A 16,819-nucleotide genomic window follows, 5' to 3' on the forward strand; every position below is an offset into this window, starting at 1 on the left:
CAGTACTCACCTATTGCTATTCATCTTGGCAGCTTGTGAGGAAAGAAACAAATATCGATCAGTGAAAATGTCATTGGTTGGTAAGTTGAAGGAATTTGAAACACTCTCTCTCTCTCTCTCTCTCTCTCTTTCATGCAGTAAAGCAGATTCATGCCATAACTCATAACTTCCACTCATAAACCAGCAATCTATTTATTGGGTGCACATTAAGCCTCACTTCATTAGCAGTTAACTCAGCTCTGCCACAATTGCCTCCATGATCAAATGTGGCCATAAAATACCTGTGTTGTAATTTTCATACTTCCATAATACAAAAGCCAGTGACAGTATACACATCATTCACTCTTCTCAATGGTTCTGTGATCACATGTGGTCATCATAAAGCCCTCACAATACAAAAGTCAGTTACAACTACACTATAACTGGTTACAGTGCTCATTACAATTCTCAGCTTTAAAATTCTGCTTCCTTGCCTCAAACCAACACTGCAAATGGTGAGGCAAAGAAAGGAAGAAAAAAAGAGGGAAAAACAAATAAAAACAGAGAGGCAAGAAAGGTTAAGGTATGATGAAATAAGAGCATCACTTAAAAGGCTGTTCACCTTCAATTAGTGGAATTTGCAGTAATTTTCAGCAAGTGTTCCATCTATAAGCACTTAGTGTATGCTGAGAAGAAAATAAGTGCTTATTATACCCTGATGGTTGACTGACTAGCTCAATGATGCAGCAGTGGAAGATCATTTGCTGCTGGTAATTATGTGTAATGACCAATAAAATTACCATCATTATTTCTTTCATAAAAAACTTACACCATATTATCTAATAAAATTTTTCTCTCTCCCAGTACACTTATATATCTAAGTATCACTGAAAACACTTAATACTTCAAGCTAACACCTCCACACATTCCTAGAAAAATAGCAGAATAAATAGCACCACAGACTTGTTATCTATCATTACCTGAACTGTCCTTGTGCACTCCTTCCATCCCTGCACACCAAACACCAACTTGACTATCAGCATAAAACACAAATATTACCAACACAGTAAATCTTTTCATCATTTTCTCTCTTTTCTGTCTCTCTTCCTTTTATTTTTGTTTTTCATTATCAAAGCTGCCTTCTTTCACTCCTTCCATCTCTACATACAACTCACCAACACTTGCTTAACTACACTGATTAATAACACAAATATTGCCAATACAGCACATCTATCTACTACACTCTGCTCTTCTTCATCTTTTTTCATTACCTGAGCTGTTTTCCTTTACCCCTTCCATCCCTGCACACAAAACACCAACAGTCACTTAACTATCAGGTCTATAAAACAAACACTTCCAACATAACACATCTATTACACTCTGCTCTTCTTCATCATCTCTTTTTCATTACCTGAACTGCCTTCCTCTGCTCCTTCCATCCCTGCATAAGGCACTCCAGTACTCCCTCACTCAGCTATCATGGTTACCAATATATGTTCTCATTGCCAACACAGCACCTCTTTGAATACTTTGTCCTTTGCCAGCATAATTTCCAAGCCAGGGAATTCCTTGATATGCCAATTTCATCTTTTACATGTTCCAGAGTAAGCTTTGTTGGAAAGAAACTGAAAATGTGTAAATATCATGCATTTTTACAGCTGTTTTTGGTTTTAAATGCCAGTGCCTATTACGAAACATAAATATCTGAATATCATGCATTTTTACAGTTGTTCCAGCCTTCCATGCATTACAACAAATATAAACAAGGTAATTAATAGCTTGTAACAAGCCACACAGATTATGAATTGTAAATGAGTAAATAATAAGCATTTTTACACTCATTTTCAGTTTTCTGTGCATAAACAAGGCAGTGAACAGTTACTGACCAGCCACACATACGGGAAACTTTAATAACCTGCATGCAAACAACATCAATAAGACATTCATGCAAAACTGGAGACTGTACATGTTCATTTACATATTCCTAATCATGAAACTGTACATTATTCATTGCTCTTCACAGTGAAAGGAGAAGCAAGTAGATGGAAGGGATATGAAAGTACAGATGAGATGGAAAGTGACAGCAACAAACTAGAAAAAAAAAGAATATATGAGATAGAAAATGACAGCAACAAACTAGAGAAAAATATAGATAGCCAGACAGGCAGATAGAAGAAACAAGGCAGCATAAATGAAATTGATGCTAAGAGTGACACAGACTGAAACAGATGGATGGCAGATACAAGAGCACAAAGAGATGAGAGGTAAAAATAATAAGACAGATGGCAATAGATAACAAATACAAGACAGCAAAAGAGATGGACAGTAAAATTAATGAGATGGAAATAGATAGATGGGAGAAACAAGACAACACAGAGGTGGGTGATAAAAAGCAACATGACAGATGGAGATTGACTGATTAAATACAAGACAGCAAAAAGATTAACAAAGAGAGAGTAATGAACCAGAGATTGAAACAGGATGATGAGGCAAATGAGACAGCAAAGACAAAACAAATAAAGGACACAACAGCAGACCAGAAATAGATGGATAGATAGATAAACAGAAACACTCCCAACCAATCAAATGAGGAGGAAGTGATGTGTCTGTTGCAGCAAAAAACAAACAAACATTACCCTCCATTACTCCCTGTCCCATTAATCACTAGGTCCCTTCTGTCCCATCTCCCCATCCCCTCATTCCCTGATCACTAGGTTCCTTCCCTCCCATCACCCCGTCCTGGTTTTCCAATATGACTTTGCAATCATGAAAACACTCACAAAGCTCTTCCTTATGGCAATGATGAAAGAATATTTTAAATGGAAACATTCACAAAACTCTTCCTTATGGCAATGATGAAAGAATATTTTAAATTTCTTTGTATGTAGTTAGTTTAAAAGTTTCCTGTGAGTTCTTGATAAGTTAATTAATGGAAGATGGAATATATAATGAGTTCATAAGAGATAAATATGAGTAATAAAAGCAATTAAAAAATGAAAATGATAAGGAAAAAAGGTTCAAAGCAGATAAAATTGATACATGATAAAATGATAAAATAATAATAATAATAATAATAATAATAATAATAATAATAATAATAATAATAATAATGATAAAAAAAAAATGAACAGATCACAGTATATATATGTCATAAAATAATAATAAAAAACATACAAAATAAAGTTCACAAAAGATAAAAACAAGAAAAATGAGCATAAAAAAAAATGTAATGAAAAGAAATTAATGCAGCATTCATTTATTTCATTTCATTACTTTTTTTTTCTTTTCTTTTTATGGGATGAGCACACCACTACAATCAAGTGCAGCAAATTAAAGCTGGCCAGCACCTCACATGAATTTCAACGAGGCAGTTATGTGGTGGCAGGAGGGTCAGCACAGACCAGAAATGAGTGAGTGTGTGGGTGATGCCAAGTCAGGGTGATGCGAGAGACTGACAGAGTAATAAAGTGATCATATGATGTGACGTGAGCAAACACAAACACACACACACACACACACACACACTAGAGGACACTCACAAATGCTTCAATCCTAACTTGCATCCTTGAGTTTTCTGAGTAAGCTCCTAAGAGTCAATAAGAAAGGGTAACTAGGTCAGAAATTGTGTTATTTTGATGTGGTTCTTCTTTCCTGGCAATCTTTTTTTTCTCTTTACTTGTTTCTCTTTCTTGATATTTTTTTCCTTGCTTTAGTTATTCCTTTTCATCAATGTTTTCAATCTTTTCCTTACTTCTGTTTTTCTTTCCTGTCAATCTTTTCTTTATTTCTTTCTCATCCATCTTTTTCTTACAGGTACTTCTCTTTTCCCTTCAAACTCTTCCTTACTTCTATTTCTCTTTCCCATTAATCTTTTCCTTGATACAATTTACTTTTCCCATCAGTTTTTTCCTTTCATAAAACAAAATAAGACAACAAAATCTCTATTCATGTCATTCTCTTCAACTTGTCCTCCTCTCATCTGGGGTCGCTAAAACTTGGTAGTTTCCCGTATTCACTTCTGGCAAAACCATCACATTTCTCTAAGCTCTTCTTTAAACATACACAAAGTAATCTCAAGAATTCTTCATCATTTTTCCTTTTCAACATTCTTTCCCCACTTTCATTTTGCATCACTAAACTTCACCAACCTCCCACACTCTCATACCTGTCAAAACCATCATATTTTTTTTTACAACTTTCTCCCTCATACCTTAATTTACACATTCCCTCTACATCTTGTCCAACCTTCATTCATCACCATGGACATAAAAGGGTTTCTTGAGTAGCTACACATTAACTCCCCTCCCTTTCAGTCTTCATTCACTTCTTGCATTAAAATCATCTTTCAAAAGCACTCTCTCTTTCACACACACACACCAACACACGCACACACAGACATCAGGGGTGATGGTGAGCATGATGAAAGAAATGAGAGGCAGGTGGTGACTGTCGTTGCTTTGTGTAACATCCCTCCCAGTCATGTGGTGCGACTCTCTCTCTCTCTCTCTCTCTCTCTCTCTCTCTCTCTCTCTCTCTCTGAGCTGACAACTTTCTTGGCAACTCTCACACCTCCACATCTAACCTCTTACAATAATAATAATAAAAGAATTGCATAATGTTTGCTTCTTCATTTTCCATAATACTATATCTTTTCTTATACTGTCCTCCAATCAGCACTCTTTGCATCAACCATTCCATCTCTGTCCCAATGCAGCCCTCTTCTATAACTGCTATTCTTATTTATCTAACGTCTTCTAATAATAAAATTGCATAACTTTTTTGTGTCTTCAATTCCCATAATACTGTGTCTCTTTCTTATACCTTCCTCCTATCAACACTCTTCTCACCAACCATTCTACCCCAATGCAGTCCCTTCCTATTACTGCTGCTCTCTCACAAGTCTCCTGTCCATAATTCTAACAGTAACACAGTATCATTTCTTCCTTCAGCATCCATCACTCCAGCCTTTTAATGAACTCAAGGCAACACAGCACCACCACCACCAGCACCACCACCACCACCACCACCACCACCACTATTTCTGCTTTATGCATGTGTGTTTATGTCTCCCAATTCAATGAAGGCTGCACTTCTGAACACACACACACATACACACACAAAGACATTCAAATCTGGGACGGCCTCGATACAGAAGTGGTCCGTGCTAAAAACACTCAAGAATTTAAAACCAAGCTGGACAACAGTAGACAGGAAGGTGGGACAGTAGAATAGATTTTTCCCTGCATGCTGAAACAAGGCAAACACACACACACACACACACACACACACACACACACACACACACACACACACAGACCATAGCCAGTGCACTAATATTACACCACTACTCCTGCATCCACCCACATCATCCCATTATATCTTCAAGTAAATCTCATTCCTTCCCCTCCTCTTACTCCTGCTTCTCCTCCTCCTCTCCCACTACTCGTGACAAAAGGTGGCAATGAGAGAAGATAGAAATGTCCCTCAACCACCACCACCACTCACTCTCACCATGCACTCACAAAGGCAGTGATGCAAGGGAGGTTGAGGAGACCACTCAAAATGCCAGGTTTGCTTTGGGGGGGGAAGAGTCAGGGGGACAGGCATATGCTGAATACTGAACACCTCCCCTCTTCCCATCTCTCTCTGAATAGTACCTTATGTCTTTTTTTCATTTATTTCTGTTTATTTATTTTTTTTTTAGGGTATCAGTTCTTTTGTGTTCATGAATGGATGTGCTTCTATTGATGATTGATGGTTTCTAGAATTTGTTTTGAATTTGTAATTAAACTTTTTTTGTAATCTTGTGTACCTATGTTAGTATCAATGACTGATCAAGATTTTTAAGAGCATTTCTTCTCTTGAAATTTACTTTTTTTTTCATAAATGTATCTATGCTAATACTAATAACTAATGGACACAAGAGAATATTTGCTTCAAACTCATTCATCACTTGTTTTTTTCAGTCAATCTGGTGCATCTCATAGGTTATAATATGTACTGAAATTCACTGTATTTAGTAAAGTATTTCTACCTCCTTGAGTGCATCAGCTGTGGTCACAACAAACAAGTGCATCAAAGCCACTGGCAGCAACACTGGCCTCCTTTGCTGCTCTTGAATCTTCCCTCATAGCACATAATAAGTCTTGGTGTGCTGCCAGGCTGAGAGTATATGTGTCTGGCTGTGACCCACCAATGCAGGATGCCGAACAAAGGGAGTGGCAGAAGGTTGTATGGGGAGCTGTCTCAATCATTACCATCAACACAAGCACTGCCAGATACATCCTCCCAGCTCTGCCTAGGCTCATATACTGAAACACTTCTGCATTGCACCTCCACTACTTTCAAAAGGCTCTCATTGAAGCTACACAGTGTTATGGTTCTAATGATAGACTGACAAAATTTCTACATTATTAACAGGAGAAGCTAATCATATCTGTGGCCTCTGAAAACACTGTGTGAAAGCAGTGTTTCTGAGTATGGGTCTTAGTTGTGCACTGCCAACTGTCAATGCCATACTGCTCTACTAACACTGCCAGCACAAGCCAGCACTCCAGCTCATTGCCAAGGTCACTGAGGTGCTATACTTGAATGGCAAGCAATAACAGGTAGGACAGGTACAAGCTGGCAGTGGTGTGTCACATCACTGCAATGTTAGTATACTCTTCACGGCCAAGATACAGACAGGTATGCCGGTAATGGTTAAGGATGAATGAGCCAGGGAATGCTTGGCTTTGGAAGTTTTGGCAGGGGAATGCATTAGTGCTATTATTGCTTTTTATGTGTATGAAAACTAGCCCTACCCCTCCCTCCACTCCCCTCCAATAAAATAGAGAAAGAAGCACTACTTTTTTTATGCAAGAGGATCATTAGCCAAGGACAAAGAAAAAGGAAGAAAAAAGGCCTACTAAGGTGCCAATTCCTAAAAAAAAAAAAAAAAAAAGCAAAACTGCCATACAAATACAATAGACATAATAATAATAATAATAATAATAATAATAATAATTCTAGAGATGTCTGCCTTCTTCCTCTCTGTGGATCTGCCTGGTATGGTCACACAAACCCAAATACAATACAAGAGAAGAGAAAGGTGTAATGAATGTACAGCCAAACAATACAATTATCTGGTGAGGAAGTGTATCAGTGGCTGTTAGTGTTGCAAACTCTGCAACACTTAAACATTGAAACTCTCTGCCTGCTTCCGTATTTCCTTCTGCCTTTGACCTAAGTTGTTTCAAGAGGGGTCTCAAGACACATTCTCAAATTTTGATAACTTTTTTGACTGCACTCTTTGGGGACTGGCACCTTCTGTGTCCCTTTTCTTCATTGCCTTTTTGTTGCCTCATAACAGAATCCCCTCTCATGAAAAGAGCTGCAGGTATAAGTGAATACACAGTGAAGATGGTATGTACGCATGTTGGTGAGGAATAAGGCTGTTTGTGAATTATGAATGAAGGTATGGTGATGAAATATTAGCTAACCAAATATGATGGTGAGGATGATCGTCTTGTGTTGTCATGGTGTTGCGGTGAATGTATAAGTATTGTTATGCCCTTGGAAACAATACACGCCCTTAGGAATATGAGACACCCTTGGTAACAAAAGACGCCCTGTTGAAAAAGTGACACTCTTGGGAATGTGTAACGCCCTCGGGATATAAAGTGACGCCTTGGGGAATAGTGATCGACGTCCTCGGAAATAAAATGACGCCTTGAGAAATGTATGATGCTCTGGGGAAAATATAAAGTGACGTCTTCGGGAATAAAAAATACTCCCCAAGGAATGTGTGACGTCCCAAGGAATAAATAGACGCTCCGAGGAATGTGTGACGTCCTCGGGAACGGGCAAACAATAGCAGGTCCTGACCCAAACCCGTGTGAGCGCACGTGTCTGTGCGCGCGCGTTTGCGCACTCTGAGACGCAGCAACGAAGGTCACCTCAGTATTATCGTTTCCCGTCTCCCCCTTCCCTTCCTGTTCCTTATTTATGCTTGTCAACTTCTCTCAAAACTGCTCCACATACATCATTCATCCTCCAGCCTAGGCAAGCAACACCTACATACTGAATATCTCTCGTGGTCGCAGGAAGAGGAGAAACAGACCTGATTTACTACTACGCGGCAACATTTCGATCATACGATACGACGACGAAAGAAAACTTGTCCAAAGGTAATTTAAATTCAAATATATACTCAGACTTGTAACTCCTAAAATTTTTATTCCTTGGGTTGCTCCCGTCAGAGATAGCCACAACGGATCAACCTCCTCTAACGGCCTCGGGTCTTCTGAGCCTTCTTCAGTCACGTCTTCTTTCACTCCATAAACCTCTAAGCTCATCCTCTTTCTTTCTCCTGCCGAGAAGATCCATCTCCAGCATCCTCCTCTTCCTCCCCACACACTCATCTCTTCTACCACGAGCCACCCAACCTACGTTACACACTTCATATGATTCCAATGTTGCCACGCCAATCAACCCATATACCCATCAATCAAGTCTGTAAACCCTAGCAAACAATCTCGCGTCCTCTTCAACGTTCCCTGCCTGTCCTCAAAGCAGCCTCGTGTCAGAGCCTGTGTGTGAGTTATCAGTTCCCGAAGGTTAGGCGCCAACCAGTGATGAGTGGCGGTCAAGACGGTGAAAGGAGGCGGGATGGTGAGGAGAAAAGGTCGCGCTGAGTCGAGGTTATATAGTACGTGCTTATGCGGCTGACCTTTCCTATCCCCCCCCTTTCTCTCTCTCTCTCTCTCTCTCTCTCTCTCTCTCTGTTCAATGGACCTAGGTTTCATGCAAATATCATATCATGTACTGTATGTGCATATAAATCTAAGGCTACTAAACAATCAATAAAGGAAATAAAAATAAGTAAATAAATAAGTAAAATAAAAAAATCTGAAAGTCAAGGCCAGGTACTTCCGTTGCTTTTTTTATCATCTATTTATTTATTTATTTGGTTACTTATTTATTTTTAAGAGTCTAAGATCGTTAGTACTTTTAAATGTGTACTGTTGTGGATAAACGATGTTATATGACTTGTTTTAGCTCTTTCTTCCTTTCTGTCTTTCAAATTATATGTTTCAGCTGACCTTTCCTTGTTCTTGTTCTTTTCTTTCTTTCTTTCTTTCTTTTTTTTTCCTGGAGTTAAAAGGTTGCCAGTGTTTGTAAGTCAGTCTATATTATCCTCTAGAGTGACAAGTTTTAAATCTGTTTCATTTTAATATTCACATCATAACGGATTATAATGGCTGAGGAAAGGAAGAAAGACAGATAGAAAAAAATGAAAGAAAAAAACGAATGAATGAATGAATTAATGAAAGAAAATGAAAGAACGATTGAAAGAAAGAAAGGTAGAAAAGCAGATAGAGAAATATATAAATAAAAAGAAAGAATGATAGAAAGAAAGATGGAGAAAAAAATATATATAGATAGAAAAAGAAAAAGAAAGATGGCAAGGCGGATGGAAATATTTACAAATACAAAGAAAAACATAACAAAAAGAAGGAAAAAAAAAAAAACATCTACCAACAAAACATCAAAAACTATACCAGCATAAACGTTTAAATAAAAAAAAAAAAAAAAAAAAAAGATGAAGAAAAACAAACTTAGTATGAGTTTCACACCTGTTTACATGTTCATGGCAGCATCAGCTGAGCACCTGCATTCGGGGATCAACCCAGAATAACGCCAACACCTGCGGCAACTCTCTCTCTCTCTCTCTCTCTCTCTCTCTCTCTCTCTCTCTCTCTCTCTCTCTCTCTCTCTCTCTCTCAGCTGACACAGTTTAGCTGGCCACATTCCCTTACTTCAAAACACTTTCTCTCACCGGGACATTTTCGAAGGCCGCGCAGATGATTAGATAGGTTCTTATGGATGTGTTTCTTTGAAGATACTTTTTTTTTTATAAACTATTGCTAAAATCATGAAAACACTCTTGAAAACTCCAATAACTTTCACTACAGTACGTTTATCTATCGGCAGTCACGAAAAATCTTGGGAACCTACAATAACTACCAATGAATATTCATGAAAGCCTTTGAAGATCCTAATAACTTCCACTATAGCGTGTCAAGCTATCACTAGACTCAAGAAACATGAAAACCCTACTATCTTCCAGTACAACCTGTTGAATTCTCGTTAGATTCACGAAAACAACCTTGAAAACCCCAACAAAGTCCAATAGAACCTGTTAAACCATCACTAGAATCACAAGAAACACCTCGAAAACCTCCCAATAACTTCCAGATTCGAGACACAACGACTAAACATGGGAGAATGTAGTTCAACAAGTAAGCCGAAGTGATACAGAAGCAATAACAATATACTGAGCGGAATGTAATCACGTAATTGTCGCTTCGTAACATTTCAGAGCCTCCTCCACGTCTTGAGATAGGGAAGACGCAGCTGACAGACTGTAATGATAAGGTATACAGTATGCGTAGTAGGTAGATCACACGTCTTAAATATAGGGGGGGTATTGCAGGGCAGTGACGAGTCCCACTAAGATAATCGAATGCTCTATGAATGATCCCAATTATAATCGCAACCCTTAGTACTATAATCTCCAACATTTCCTCGTCTTATCTCTCCCATTAAACACGCTCTATTAGCAATAATTGGGGGTTTTTCCAATGAGTTTATTTGATACTTATGACAGCTTAACAAGGATACTGCATCGTCTGTGGGAGAGACACAAATCAAAACACGACTAATCTTTTCTGTGGCCTTTAAAAATTGTCCTAATGGAAGAGGAAAGCGTTTAAGAATATAGATATTCCTGAGAGTTCAGTGAATTTTCCCTCAAGTAATTTAGTGCTCGCGAAATTTTTTTTTTTTTTTTTTTTTTTATGTAGGAAGGATACTGGCCAAGGGCAACAAAAATCTAATAAAAAAAATGCCCACTGAAATGCCAGTCCCTAAAAGGGTCAAAGCAGTGGTCAAAAATTGGTGGATAAGTGTCTTGAAACCTCCCTCTTGAAGGAATTCAAGTCATAGGAAGGTGGAAATACAGAAGCAGGCAAGGAGTTCCAGAGTTTACCAGAGAAAGGGATGAATGATTGAGAATACTGGTTAACTCTTGCGTTAGAGAGGTGGACAGAATAGGAGTGAGAGAAAGAAGAAAGTCTTGTGCAGCGAGGCCGCGGAAGGAGGGGAGGCATGCAGTTAGCAAGATCAGAAGAGCAGTTAGCATGAAAATAGCGGTAGAAGACAGCTAGAGATGCAACATTGCGGCGGTGAGAGAGAGGCTGAAGACAGTCAGTTAGAGGAGAGGAGTTGATGAGACGAAAAGCTTTTGATTCCACCCTGTCTAGAACAGCAGTATGAGTGGAACCCCCCCAGACATGTGAAGCATACTCCATACATGGACGGATAAGGCCCTTGTACAGAGTTAGCAGCTGCGGGGGTGAGAAAAACTGGCGGAGACGTCTCAGAACACCTAACTTCATGGAAGCTGTTTTAGCTAGAGATGAGATGTGAAGTTTCCAGTTCAGATTATAAGTAAAGGACAGACCGAGGATGTTCAGTGTAGAAGAGGGGGATAGTTGAGTGTCATTGAAGAAGAGGGGATAGTTGTCTGGAAGATTGTGTCGAGTTGATAGATGGAGGAATTGAGTTTTTGAGGCATTGAACAATACCAAGTTTGCTCTGCCCCAATCAGAAATTTTAGAAAGATCAGAAGTCAGGCGTTCTGTGGCTTCCCTGCGTGATATGTTTACCTCCTGAAGGGTTGGACGTCTATGAAAAGACGTGGAAAAGTGCAGGGTGGTATCATCAGCATAGGAGTGGATAGGACAAGAAGTTTGTTTTAGAAGATCATTAATGAATAATAAGAAGAGAGTGGGTGACAGGACAGAACCCTGAGGAACACCACTGTTAATAGATTTAGGAGAAGAACAGTGACCGTCTACCACAGCAGCAATAGAACGGTCAGAAAGGAAACTTGAGATGAAGTTACAGAGAGAAGGATAGAAACCGTAGGAGGGTAGTTTGGAAATCAAAGCTTTGTGCCAGACTCTATCAAAGGCTTTTGATATGTCCAAGGCAACAGCAAAAGTTTCACCAAAGTCTCTAAAAGAGGATGACCAAGACTCAGTAAGGAAAGCCAGAAGATCACCAGTCGAGCGGCCTTGACGGAACCCATACTGGCGATCAGATAGAAGGTTGTGAAGTGATAGATGTTTAAGAATCTTCCTGTTGAGGATAGATTCAAAAACTTTAGATAAGCAGGAAATTAAAGCAATAGGACGGTAGTTTGAGGGATTAGAGCGGTCACCCTTTTTAGGAACAGGTTGAATGTAGGCAAACTTCCAGCAAGAAGGAAAGGTAGATGTTGACAGACAGAGCTGAAAGAGTTTGACTAGGCAAGGTGCAAGCACGGAGGCACAGTTTCGGAGAACAATAGGAGGGACCCCATCAGGTCCATAAGCCTTCTGAGGGTTTAGGCCAGCGAGGGCATGGAAAACATCATTACGAAGAATTTTAATACGAGGCATGAAGTAGTCAGAGGGTGGAGGAGAGGGAGGAACAAGCCCAGAATCGTCCAAGGTAGAGTTTTTAGCAAAGGTTTGAGCAAAGAGTTCAGCTTTAGAAATAGATGTGATAGCAGTGGTGCCATCTGGTTGAAGTAGAGGAGGGAAAGAAGAAGAAGCAAAGTTATTGGAGATATTTTTGGCTAGATGCCAGAAATCACGAGGGGAGTTAGATCTTGAAAGGTTTTGACATTTTCTGTTAATGAAGGAGTTTTTGGCTAGTTGGAGAACAGACTTGGCATGGTTCCGGGCAGAAATATAAAGTGCATGAGATTCTGGTGAAGGAAGGCTTAAGTACCTTTTGTGGGCCACCTCTCTATCATGTATAGCACGAGAACAAGCTGTGTTAAACCAAGGTTTAGAAGGTTTAGGACGAGAAAAAGAGTGAGGAATGTACGCCTCCATGCCAGACACTATCACCTCTGTTATGCGCTCAGCACACAAAGACGGGTCTCTGACACGGAAGCAGTAGTCATTCCAAGGAAAATCAGCAAAATACCGCCTCAGGTCCCCCCAACTAGCAGAGGCAAAACGCCAGAGGCACCTTCGCTTAGGGGGATCCTGAGGAGGGATTGGAGTGATAGGACAAGATAAAGATATGAGATTGTGATCGGAGGAGCCCAACGGAGAAGAAAGGGTGACAGCATAAGCAGAAGGATTAGAGGTCAGGAAAAGGTCAAGAATGTTGGGCGTATCTCCAAGACGGTCAGGAATACGAGTAGGGTGTTGCACCAATTGCTCTAGGTCATGGAGGATAGCAAAGTTGTAGGCTAGTTCACCAGGATGGTCAGTGAAGGGAGAGGAAAGCCAAAGCTGGTGGTGAACATTGAAGTCTCCAAGAATGGAGATCTCTGCAAAAGGGAAGAGGGTCAGAATGTGCTCCACTTTGGAAGTTAAGTAGTCAAAGAATTTCTTATAGTCAGAGGAGTTAGGAGAGAGGTATACAGCACAGATAAATTTAGTATGAGAATGACTCTGTAGTCGTAGCCAGATGGTGGAAAACTCGGAAGATTCAAGAGCGTGGGCACGAGAGCAGGTTAAGTCATTGCGCACATAAACGCAGCATCCAGCTTTGGATCGAAAATGAGGATAGAGAAAGTAGGAGGGAACAGAAAAGGGGCTACTGTCAGTTGCCTCAGACACCTGAGTTTCAGTGAGGAAAAGAAGATGAGGTTTAGAAGAGGAGAGGTGGTGTTCTACAGATTGAAAATTAGATCTTAGACCGCGAATGTTGCAGAAGTTAATGAAGAAAAAGTTGAGGGGGGTGTCAAGACACTTAGGGTCGTCGACGGAAAGGCAGTCCGACCTGGGGACATTTATGGTCCCCTCCCCAGATGGGGACTCCGAGGCTGGTGTAGGAGTCGCCATGATTTTAAAATTTTTGGAGTGAAGGGTGTGTGTGTTATTAGGTGCTTGTAGTTTTGTGTGGAGGAAGAGAGTTGTCTTTAGAGGGCAGGCTGTGACTACCCCCTTGTGTTGTGAGACACAAAGGGAAACGTTCAGTGAGGTCACAGCTGGGTTTAATGATAAGTTCACAGCACCCCCTGAACAGTGCTTTAGACCTCACTGGGAGTAATTATCGTTTCGGCAGGTGTCTACTGCCTCCTCCTATAAATGCTCTCTGACTAACCAAAAGTATTATTGTGACTGATGATAATTCAATAACGTTTCTGTATCGTCAATGGAGAGAGAGAGAGAGAGAGAGAGAGAGAGAGAGAGAGAGAGAGAGAGAGAGAGAGAGAGAGAGAGAGAGAGAGAGAGAGAGAGAGAGAGAGAGAGAGAGAGAGAATTGATCATGTTTGTAGCATTTGAAAGTACCACTGGCCGATAATAAAGATAAGGCGTGTACATAGTAGATACAACAGGCGTGTGTAATACGTGTGATGGAATGTAGTTACTGTGATTCTAGTGATAATTTAATGAGGTTTCTATATCAATGGGAAAAAAAAACTTAAGAACTGGAATTATGACGTTTGTAGCCTATGAAAGTAATAATAACACAATGATATTCAGATGCGCAGTAGATATACAAGTGTGTTATGCGTGAGTGATGGAGTGCAATGTTATCTTGTCTATATAGCGATAATTCAGTGACGTTTTAATACTGTCAATCGTAAACACACATGGGAACCGTTATGATCGTGTAGGTAGCCTCTGATGATAGTCGTTATGAATGCCTGGAGTGTTTAAAATAATGGTGGGCAGCTACACGACTCTTTGTTATGTAATTTACCTTATATTTTTATTTATCCATTTATTTGGACTATTATAATGCCCCTTATCCTTTTATTTATGTATCCTTCCTGCCTCTTTTCTACTGCCCAACTTTTCTTTCTTTCTGTACTTTTATGTCCTCTTATCTATCTATGCATGTATCCACCCACCAACTTTTGTGTATCCAACTTTTATTTCTATATTATCATATCCCATATCTACATATATATCTGCCCCAGTTCAATGATCAGTATCCAAATTTCCTTTAAAAACTTCCATAAACTACGCAGGTACAGCATGCACATCTAAAGCAGGGCAGGGCAGGGCAGGAGAGGGCAGCGGTATAGCAGCCTCGACCCTTCCTCTCCGTAGCTGCCAGGCGTTCATTGCATGATAGAAAACGGGGACACCTTTCCTTCAGTCAGTCTCACAGTGGAGTGATTCTCTTAGCAGCGGGGAGTGAGTGGAAGCGAGTGCATTGAGAGCCGTGAGTCAGCGCTTGCAACGGGATCAGCAGCATGGATAGCTTGAAGTGAACGAAACCCAATATGTGACTTGATTGAAAGAGGGATGAGGGGGAGGAAGGAGGACAGGGAGGGGCAGACTGACTGACTGGAGGAGAGACAAACTGGAAAACACAAAATGAAAGAAAGAATAAAAGAAAAAAATGTAAAAGGAGAGAGAGAGAGAGAGAGAGAGAGAGAGAGAGAGAGAGAGAGAGAGAGAGAGAGAGAGAGAGAGAGAGAGAGAGAGAGAGAGAGAGAGAAATCGACCAACAGAGACAGAACATAACACAAATAAAAAAAAAAAAAAAAAAAAAAAAAAGCAGACCCCAATCCTAAATACAAGTAGGTCAAACCCAGACTAAAGTAAGCGTCATCCATTTGTCACCCCGTAAAGAAAACGAAATCCAACACACTGACAAACACCACCACCACCACCACCACCGCCGCCGCTACCCTAGTCTAGCCTTCACAGCCCGTATTGATATCCTTTATGAAGCGGAAGGCCGGCTTTACGGGGGGCCGGGGAATGAAAGGAAGGGTTGACGAGACGAAGAGAGAGGGAGAGGGAGAAGGAGCCAGAAAGGGAGGGTAAGAAGAAACAATGCACAGTGACAGCGGGAGAAGGAAGAGGTGAAGGAAGTGAAGGAAGAAGAAAACTTTGAGATAATAAGAGGGTGTGTGTGTGTGTGTGTGTGTGTGTTGTGTGTGTGTGTGTGTGTGTGTGTGTGTGTGTGTGTGTGTGTGTGTGTGTGTGTGTGTGTGTGTGTGTGTGTGTGTGTGTGTGTGACAGAGAGAGAGAGAGAGAGAGAGAGAGAGAGAGAGAGAGAGAGAGAGAGAGACGGAGAGAGAGAGAGAGAGAGAGAGAGAGAGAGAGAGAGAGAGAGGAAGAGAGAGTATACATAAGGAGAGGACAGGAAGAAGAAGAAGAAGAAGAAGAAGAAGAAGAAGAAGAAGAAGAAGAAGAAGAAGAAGAAGAAGAAGAAGAAGAAGAAGAAGAAGAAGAGGAGGAGGAGGAGGAGGAGGAGGAGGAGGAGGAGGAGGAGGAGGAGGAGGAGGAGGATGCGTGGGAAGGTTCTTCGAAAAGATAATGAGAGAGAGAGAGAGAGAGAGAGAGAGAGAGAGAGAGAGAGAGAGAGAGAGAGAGAGAGAGAGAGAGAGAGAGAGAGAGAGAGAGAGAGAGAGAGAGAGAGAGAGAGAGCACCTAATGAAAAATCCAAACACATCTTGATGAAAGCAAGGGAGTAACGACCTTTAAAAGCAAAGGCAAGGTAATGTAAGGTAAGGTAAGGTTAAATAAGGTAAGGTAAGGTAAGGCAAGGGACAAGGTAACGTACGGAAAGGCAAGGCAAGGCAAGGCAAGGCAAGGCAAGGCAAGGCAAGGCAAGGCAGGTAAGGGACAAGTTAAGCTACAGTAATTAACTCACCTGTCACACACGCTCACAAAGACTTTTACCTGTGCATCTCAAACACTTCACGCAGAAAAAAAAAGATGTAAACGGTAAGAATCAGTGAAGAAATAAAACAAAACATTAAGAAAGAAATATAGACAGAGAGAGAGAGAGAGAGAGAGAGAGAGAGAGAGAGAGAGAGAGAGAG

The 16,819-nt window shown here is 40.5% G+C and overlaps 1 protein-coding gene across 10 annotated transcripts in view; it reads right to left on the reverse strand.

The window, feature by feature from the left end:
- The window catches only part of LOC135104755 (mitochondrial uncoupling protein 4-like), a 68,782-nt gene that overhangs the window by 20,754 nt on the left and 31,209 nt on the right, over window positions 1-16,819 (reverse strand). For 2 of the 10 annotated variants that reach the window (XM_064012329.1, XM_064012328.1), the window contains exon 2: window positions 11-32. The exons of 3 other annotated variants lie outside the window; for them this stretch is intronic. In XM_064012329.1, the coding sequence (XP_063868399.1) occupies window positions 11-24 (14 nt within the window). In that variant the 5' untranslated portion in view covers window positions 25-32. Of the gene's footprint in view, window positions 1-10; window positions 33-1,390; window positions 1,862-16,819 lie in introns of those variants that run through there. 5 more of the 10 variants (XM_064012326.1, XM_064012325.1, XM_064012333.1 and 2 more) reach the window with 5 other exon arrangements.

Source organism: Scylla paramamosain, chromosome 11 (assembly GCF_035594125.1).
Source record: "Scylla paramamosain isolate STU-SP2022 chromosome 11, ASM3559412v1, whole genome shotgun sequence".
Classification (NCBI taxonomy): Eukaryota; Metazoa; Arthropoda; class Malacostraca; order Decapoda; family Portunidae; genus Scylla; species Scylla paramamosain.